Source organism: Nylanderia fulva, unplaced genomic scaffold (genome assembly GCF_048542155.1).
Source record: "Nylanderia fulva isolate GAGA-0341 unplaced genomic scaffold, ASM4854215v1 Scaffold159, whole genome shotgun sequence".
Lineage (NCBI taxonomy): Eukaryota > Metazoa > Arthropoda > Insecta > Hymenoptera > Formicidae > Nylanderia > Nylanderia fulva.
In genome coordinates this window covers 102,567-112,057 of record NW_028189828.1, presented here as the reverse complement: position 1 = coordinate 112,057, position 9,491 = coordinate 102,567, and the positions used below count along the sequence as shown (strand labels likewise).

At 32.0% G+C, this 9,491-nt stretch overlaps 1 protein-coding gene across 1 annotated transcript; it reads right to left on the bottom strand.

Moving 5' to 3' along the window:
- Positions 1–6,107: 6,107 nt before the first annotated feature.
- On the bottom strand, positions 6,108–8,295 carry LOC114930063 (glucose dehydrogenase [FAD, quinone]-like). Its single transcript, XM_029308371.2, has 2 exons — positions 6,465–8,295; positions 6,108–6,350 (listed from the first exon to the last, which is right to left on the bottom strand). The coding sequence occupies exons 1-2, from the start codon at positions 8,271–8,273 to the stop codon at positions 6,198–6,200; spliced, it is 1,962 nt and encodes a 653-aa protein (XP_029164204.2). The 5' UTR covers positions 8,274–8,295; the 3' UTR covers positions 6,108–6,197.
- Positions 8,296–9,491: the final 1,196 nt, after the last annotated feature.

Here is a 9,491-nt window from a genome sequence, read left to right as displayed (position 1 = left end):
TTCGCTGTCTTTTTGCTTCCGACCTTCTTATCCTGCTTTCCGTCGCGCACACAACTTTAACGCACAGTCAATGGATTTTTTAATTTTGTTAATCTTCCCTATTGTATGCTTTGAAAACAAACACACTGTTTTGTTTCTTAAAATTACGTATCTTTGACAACTTGAAACTCGATAAAAAAAATTTTTTTCGAAAAATTCAACTATCGTTTCAGAAAGTACAATATTTTTCTTACAAGACGCTTTTTTTAAAAGTTTCCTATGCTTTTTTTGACCGATTTTCACGATTTTGAAATAAACCTTGTATTTTTTGGAGATTATGTCGTAACTCGATAAAAAATCATCATAGACAAAAGATTAAAAAAGCATTTTAAAGCTCGAAATATCAACTTTAACGCGATATCGGTGGTTATAAAAAGTTTTTTATCTTTTTTATTTGATGCTAAATCTAAAAATAATGATTTGTTCTTTAAAATTGCATATGTTTGACACACCGCAGTTTCATGAAAAATTTTTTTTCGAAAGAATTTAACTCATGTTTTATAAACTACAACATTTTATTTATAAAATACTTTTTTTTAAATTTTTTTACAATTTTTTTTCATCGATTTCAAAGACAACCTTTTTTCTTGAAAAATGACGTGTATCACCGATATTAGCGTTACCCAATGTGCACTATGTGGAGGTTGCCGGTTGGATTTTGCACATCGTGTGTATGTGTATGTATAACTAATGGCTTCCTTGGGTGATTTATAATGAAAAAAAAAAATAATAATAATAAATGCAAATGTTGTTCTTTGGAAAATCGATTATAAATCACAAGAAGTAGTCGTTATCTCTCAAGATAAAAAATATCAGTGAGTTTTTCAATTGAAGAATAATTACAAATATAATTTTAATGTATTCCAAAATCAGAATAAATCTTAATATTTAAATCATATGTAAAGTGTGTTATATTTAAAGAGTCACACCCTATTGCGTCAATTAAAAAAAATCACGATAAATCATCAATAATTAACAAGATTTAGTTGCATCACATCTTAAGAGAGCAAATTGAATAATTAACAAGATTTAGTTACATCACATCTTAAGAGAGCAAATTGAATAGAAGAGGGAGGAGGACAGAGGATGGAGCAGTAGTATAGAAGTCGTCTGTTCACTTGGATTCTATTTAAGTTTAAACTTAACACATATAACTATATACCTTCAAGCTTTAAAATGCTTTTTTAATTTTTTGTCTACGATGATTTTTCGTCGAGCATGAACATCATTTCTAAAAAATACAGATTTAGTTTTAAAATTAATAACTCGGTCAAAAAAAAAATCGTAAGAAAATTTAAATAGTAGCGTTTTGTAGGCAAAATGTTATAGTTTATGAAATATAAGTAGAATTTTTCAAGATAAACTTTTTTATCAAAGTGCCAAAAATACATAATTTTATAAAGCAAAACTATATGTTTGTTTTTAGCACAGAACAAAGAAATTAAAAAAATTTTTTAAAATTACCAATAATACATTAATGTTAAAATTGCAAGCTGTAAAATGCTTCTTTAATTTTTTTTTTACGATTTTTTTTCGCCGAGTCTCGATATATAAAAATAAAATAAAGGTTTACCTTTAAAATTATGTAACTCACTTAAAAAAAGGTCGTAAGAAAATTTTAAAAATAGCGTTTTGTAGCAAAAATATTGTACTTTATGAAATTCAAGTAGAATTTTTCGTGAGAAACTTTTTTATCAAGGTCCAGTGTCAAAAATATGTAATATTAAGGAAGAAATCAATGTGTCCATTTCTAAAGCATACAAGAGAAAGATAAAAAATTTTTTTTAAATCAGCGACTCCGGGTTAAAGTTAAAACTTAAAGTTTTAAAATGTTTTAATCTACGATGATTTTTCGTCAAGTTTTTTTTATTTTTTAATTTAAAAAAAATTTTTCTTTTTTAATTTTTTTCATTTTTAATTTATATATATTTAAAAAAATTTTTTTAATTTTAATTATTTTTAATAATTTAGGAATAGTATATATATCGCTAGTGGTAAATATAAATTGGTAGAGTTAAATCGACGTAACTAGCCAGTTTATTTAATTAAATTCACAACGTTTCGACCATTTGGTTGTGGTCCTTATCAAGTGAAATACACTATAAACAAAAAGACAGTAGTTTTTACATTTAGAACGCATTTATAATAAATAATAATAAAATATAAATTAGAATTACAAAGGACGTACTTAATTAATAAACGATGTATTGATCAAATTGTACTTAAAAAGAATCTAATAAATTATCATAGTAATAAATATAAATAAGGAAAAAGAAGAAACACGTCTCATTAGTATGATGCTCAGTCAACAACTAAATTGACACAGTTAAAAAGAAATCTATACGACCTTTATAATTTTATCATAAATATTTGTCAAATTTTCAGTGTCCCTTTGTAAGTTAATTGTGTTGTCATGCTTCTTAATTAAGAACATTTCAGCAATCTCTCTCTTTCTTATGTGTTTCTCGTTATGTAAAATGATTGGCGATGTCCAATTAAATTCGTGTCCAAATTCACATTTATGTTTACTAATGACTGAGTGATTAGTTGTATGCAATTTTATGTTATTGAAATGTTCTTTAATCCGCGTACATAAATGCCTCTTTGTTTGGCCGATATAAGAAGCATCACAATCTTTACAATCAATCTTATACACTACATTAGTTCAAAACTTGTTGTTTAATTTGTCTTTTCCACGTTTTATCAAAGTATTTAATTTCTTAGGCATACTGTAGACCACATTCAGGTTAAATTTTTTAAGTGAACGTTTAATATCATCACTAACATCTTCTACATATGGTAGCGGAATAACACATGCTTTTTTCGGATGCAGAGCAGAACTATCGTTAGACAACGATTCCAGAAAATCACTATTGCCGTCATTTTTTAAAAAATTTTTATTCTTCTATTTACATATTTATTGATAATGTGTTTAGGAAAACTATTGTTAATTAAAATATCTTTAACAATCTCAATATTGGTCCGGTGGAATTGATCGTCGGAAAGTAAAATTGCGTGGTCTATTAAGTTATAAATGGTATTAATTTTATATTTGATTGGGTGATAAGATAAAAAGTTAATGTATCTACCCGAACAAGTAGGTTTCCTAAACCAATTCGTGATAAGTTTATTCCCTCTACGAATGACTTTGGAGTTTAAGAATTTTAAAAGAAGAAACAAATTTAAATTTTGGGAGTAAATTTCCAAAAAAAGGGTCTGAAATTATTAAACGTTATTAGAAAATTTTAAATTTTTTGGAAATTTTGGGAAAACACAAAAAAGTCCCTCCCCCCCATATCTGTAAAAGGGCGAAAATTGAAACTTTAAAAGTTTTAATTTTAAAGAGTTTTAAAAAAAATTTTTTTCTAAATCTCCCCTTAAATAAAACGGCCCCAAAAACGGTTGGGTAATGGGGGCCCCCTAGGATGCCCTAAATTTTTAGAAGGTTCTTTTTGATACAGTCTATATTATATTTGTTATTATAATTTTAAGTGCTTAAATCTAAGAAATTAAGCTATGGTTAACCTCTTGTTCGACCCGTGAACTTTATAGTCTTTCATGATAGTTGTTAAAATTATTCACAATCTGAGTCATATTAGTCATAGAGGGTGGCCACTATTATGTCTCCACATAACGAAAATAAAACAACCTTCCAAATTCAACGTGTATCCTCAAGATCTGCATAACCAGGTCTGCAATAATTGGTGATAACGGTGACCCCATAGGGGTCCCAAACGTCTGTTTATAAATTATGTCATCAAATGTAAATATGTAGAAGTCAATATGAATTTCTATACCCCCCAAAAATTCGTTTTTCGGTATTTTAGTATTTATTCCAATGTGATCCCATCTATCGTTAATACCGTCAATCGCAAGATCCGAGGAACGTTCGTAAACAAAGACACCACATCCAGGAAAACATCCTATCATTCTCATCAAATCTTTTTACCAGACACTATGCTGTACAAATCAAAACTATTATTAATATGACTTTTCGCTTTGGGTAGGCTAGTTCGTAAGGTGTTTTTGTAAAAACGAAGCCAGCGAGTATAGAGCTGTATCAACCGATGAAACTATGATTCTAACTGGATAGTTTCCTTATGGATTTTAGGTAATCCATGACGCTTTGGAAGGAGAGAATCACTACAACGTAATTTATAATATTTGAAATATAATCTTCCTTAAGCCATCTCTTCAACAAATCATTCAAATCGTTCTCTATTCTTTTGCACGGATTTTTTTTAACAATAGTGTAAGTGTTGACATCTTTTAAAACGTTTTCCATTTTGTTGACCATAGCTTGAATTTGTTAGATTTATCACTTAAAATTATTAATAACAAAATATATATAGACTGGTATCAAAAGAAACCTTCTCAGGAAGGACGTTATCATTTTATTCAAACCACCCATTATGCCACAAAATTGGAATAATATATAACCTTGTAGACAGATGTCTATTGCTATCACATCCACTATTTTTTAATAAAAATTTGGAGTTAATTATTAATATACTCAGAAGCAATGGTTACCCTCTTGATCTGATTTTTAACAAAATTAATCATCGGATAGAACACATCATATCTAAGGGGAGCATTATAGAGAGACAGGCCAACATAGAAAGAACAAAAAGTATAGAAATGACTCGGTCAATAAAAAATTCTTTGTCATTCCGTATATAGATGGGATCTCAGAAATGATTGTTTCCTCGGTAAAAAATAAAAATTGTATGGTAGGGTATAGATGTCTCAACAAACTGGATAATATTATTAAAGCGCAGAAAGATAAAACTAAACATCCATGCAATTCGAATGTGGTTTATAAGATCAGTTGCAATAATTGTAATGCATCTTATGTAGGCCAAACAAAGAGGCAATTGCAGACGCGAATAAAGAACATAAAATAATATTAGGTTGGACTCAACGAAACATTCAGTAATTTCTGAACACATAATAAATGAACATCATACTTTTAATTGGGACAATGTTAAGATCATGGACAACGAAAATAATGATTATAAAACACTCATTTCTGAGATGCTACATATCAAGGAACAAAAAATGGACTAAATTTAAACAAAGATACTGAGTTATTTAGCGAGTCGTATTTTGATATTTTGGATATATTAGCGAACAAGAAATAATAATAGGACAAATAGGACATTAACGAGTAAAACATAGATATTAGATCATATATAAACACGCACGCTCTCCGATCAAGTAGAGTTTGAAATGAGCTGTCTTTCTGTATTGTTGGTTTGTTATGTGTCATCCTTAATAACTGTTAATAAGTAGCAAAATTGTCAAGAAGAACGATGATAGGTAAGCATACTACCAATTGTAGGGGATACATATTATAATTTGGACATACGTTGATCGGTAATTTTTTATTAATCGCAGCGCCTACGGAACGGGTTAATTTCTCGCATATTAACGATGAAACTATCCGAGATCTGAACAAAATCAGGGATCATATCGAGGCGAACATTGTTGGACAGGACGGATTGAAACACGCGTTAATTGCTCAAAAACTCTTGATTCTGAATAACTATAATTAAATTTCGATATTATGTGAATTGTAAGAATTTATATTTCAATAATTATACTGAAGAAGACCGCGTGCGGTCGAAACGTTATAGAATGATTGTATTTGCGTTAGTTTTTAATATAATGACTGTAGTTTTATAATTTATACATGTAATAAATGGTAGTTGACTGAACATCTCGAATATTCAGCTCGATAAGTTGGCCTTATATTTATCACTTTGTTTTTATTTCTTATTTATTATTTTTACATAAAATTGTCATTTTTTGGAAAAATGAAATGAGCTTTTGCGCCAAGTCCTGTGGTTAGAGCGTTTTGTAAAATTGAAGTTTATTCAATAAAATTGGTAAAACGTTTTGACCCTGACCGGGTCCTCTTCAGTTACATATATTAACTATCTGTTACATATATTAGTTTTTAATTATATCAGTTACATATATAATAATCTGACATGAATATTTCATGGTATGCCAAGATATTTTATTTATTCTAAGAAATTTTTTTTTTATACTTTTCATTTGTCACGTTAACGATTGAGTATATTATTATTTCATTTGTAATTTTAATTAATAATAAAATAATTTTTTGCATGACAACTGGTATAATTACTATGACATCACGATAATGACTTCTTTAAGTAACCCCAATCTTCCTTGACCATATCTGCTAGTTTTTCGGCAATCATATAAATAGGTATGTTTATATGCCCTGCTATAATCTCAGGCATAATAGATGCGTCTGCTATTCTGAGTCCTTGAATACCGATCACCTGTACAAAACGTTGCTACATAAGTATATAAATACCCATAAATTTGCATATAATTTGTAGATTACAATATTTACCGTATCTTTTGTAAATGCTACACTGTATTCTTCCACATACCTTTAATCTAGAATCGACAACGGCGGTCGGATCCTCCTTTGGACCCATTTTGCAAGTACCGGAGTGATGATACAAGGTACTAGAGATTATTCTGATCATACATTCCCAATAAGCATTACTGTCATAGATGTAGTTTTCACATCCGGGCAAAGTGTCATTGCACAACTGCGAACCGAATGCCTGCATCTCCCTTGTTTGACTAACCTTCATCGCGGCTCTGATGCCAGCGATCATCGTTTTAACGTCTTCTGAATCGTCGAAATAATTCGCCTCGATCTCAGGCTTAACATTGACATCGTTACCCAGCAATCTTATCCGCCCACGACTCTTGGGTTTCAACAGGATCGGCAGGATGCTCCAGCCATAATTATTAATATATTTATTCCATATTTGACGCATTTCGTCGTTCAAATTTATCACAATCGGTAAAAAAGGATTCCCCTTTATGCCACTACCGATGAACAAAAACTCTATATCCGGCAAACCGCTGAGTTTTTCTGGACTCTTAGTATTTATGAAGCCCAGAGCCTCGCACCCGCCCGGAATCGTAAACGGACCCGTTTGCCTGGTTAGGAAATCCGCTATATATGGATTAGCGGGATTGATCATTTCTTGTATTTTTAAACTAACTGATTCGTTCACCATCCACGTTAGTCCGCCGAAGGTGACGTGATCCATCAGATTCTCCCCGACCCCCGGAACATCTCGGACAACGTCTATATCGAGTTCGGCGAGGTGTTTGGCTGGCCCAATACCGGACAGCATCAGTAATTGGGGCGACCCAATTGCGCCCGCGCACAGTATCACCTCTTTACTCGCAAACACGGAGATAAGCCGGCCGAATTTTGTAAAATCCACCCCGATCGTTCGATTTGTGCGTCGATCGATCAACAATTTCCTCATCATGCTTTCGCGCGTCACGTGAATATTGTTACGAGTGTTTATGGGATACAGGTAGGCTCTATTACTGCTCATGCGAGTGCTATTTTGAATCGTGGTCTGTAAATACGAGAATCCTATTAGGTCCTTTCCGGCGTTGTAGTCTATTATTGGGTACCTCAGCTCTTGGCCGGCTCTCAGGAATGCGTCTGCTAATGGGGTATGAAATAAGGGGTAGGAGATGTGCACGGGTCCCTCAGTTCCATGATAAGTAGTATCCGACCGCAGTTCTGGGATATCGATCGTCTCCAGTTTCTTGAAGTACTTCAGGACATCTTTGTAGGCCCAACCTTCGTTCCCCATCTCAGCCCAGTGATCGTAATCCTCGGCCCCGCCCCGGGTTGCAATCATAAAATTCAGCACACTACTACCACCCATCACTTTTCCCCTGGGCCAGTTGCACCTATTGTTGTCCATCCCGAGGCAATACTTGTCGGAGGGCTTGGTCTGATACTTCCAATTGATGTCGTTGCTTAGCTGTAGGAAGTAAACAGTCAGCGGGATATCCATGATAAGGTTCTCGTTGGGTCCAGCTTCGATTAGCAGCACCTTTGCCTGAGAAACTTCACTTAATCTCGCGGCTACCGTGGCACCGGCTGTGCCAGCACCGATTACCACGAAATCGTAAACATCCCCGTATCTCGGGGTCCTGTCCGGGATCTCTTGATTCAGATTGAATTGACCCTTCTCCAAAAAGTTCAGGATTCCAACACCCTTTCTGAGCAGATTCTGCAAATTTGGTACATTATTCGCGTCCTCGCCGTACAGATTGTTATATTGTTTCGGAAAAATTTTCCTGGCCGACTGTGTCGGAACGATCAAGGCAACGATACTGAAAACACAAAAGACTTTCCACATCTTGTTCAACATGTATCCGAGCAATTGGCTTGAGTGGAGCACAGTAATACAGGCTTGTATCTGGATGTTCGGATATATATACTTTTATTGAGATCCATATGTTGTGTAACATATATGTGTCACTATATGCAAATGTACAACACATATACCAGGTGTTCAAAATAAACTCTAAAAGTACTTTATTAGAGTGCTTTGAAAAGGTCTCGAGATAAGCTACAAGAATATGCAATAAAAAATAGGGGTTTTGTTTAAGAAATTGAAGATGACCTTCAAATGATTATCCAAGATCAAATCAGTTATACCATCTTATGTCCCCCTTGAAGCCATAAAATTTTTGTTTAAAACATTTTTCTCTAAAATGCTTTATTTTCGAGATATAAGTTTGTTACGCTTTATTTTGAACACCTGATATAGTATATGATAATATATTCTTAATGTAATGCAGCGATCCAATATGTAGTGTGACAAGGAAGAAAAGAGGTCGCTACGAATCAATTATTCTAAGAATGATCGCAAAAAGTAAATAAAATAACATCGACTTGCTCTCATTAAACATTGTATTGTTATACATACCACATTTCAAGGAAAAAAAGCACAATTCTTCAAATTCATAATATAACAGTTTTTTAGTTAGAAACTAAGAACACGAGAATGTAATAAGTGTAACAGAACAGTGTTATTGAACAAAAAAAAAACATATATGGAAATAACAATAATTTATTGGATGACATGTATTACATAGAAAAATATTATTAGATAGTCAATCGACAACGTAAAAATTTAATAGAAGAATAAAAAAAAACACATTGTGTAATATTAAATTGTATTACAATAATAAAAGACAATTTTCTAACCATTTAACGTTCCTGATCTCTTTTTACACCAATTCTTTAATCAATTCTAACAATTATAATTATGGACATTAATTTTATATAAAACTGTAATCGTGATAAATGCGATGTATCAGTATTATTTAAATTTCGAGTTTATACAAATAGTTTTTTCTTTGGTCACTCTTTTATCGATAATTATCGATAAAATATATATTTATTGATAATTAATTACTGCAAACCTTTTTATTATTATATTTATAAGAGGCACATTATTTGAATTATTACAAGTATTACATTGCGCATAATGGCGGTGACTAAATTTGAAGCAGCCAATCAAATACTTGCCTGTAATGACTTTTGCATTATGGGCAAGCATTGATTGGTCAAAAATGTGCCA

Excerpts from the sequence above, each read along its gene's own strand:
- LOC114930063 (XM_029308371.2), bottom strand. The coding sequence starts at position 8,273 with ATGTTGAACAAGATGTGGAAAGTCTTTTGTGTTTTCAGTATCGTTGCC. Across the intron at positions 6,351-6,464 it reads TTGTCGATTCTAGATTAAAG|GTGATCGGTATTCAAGGACT; the intron begins GTATGTGGAAGA and ends CGTTTTGTACAG.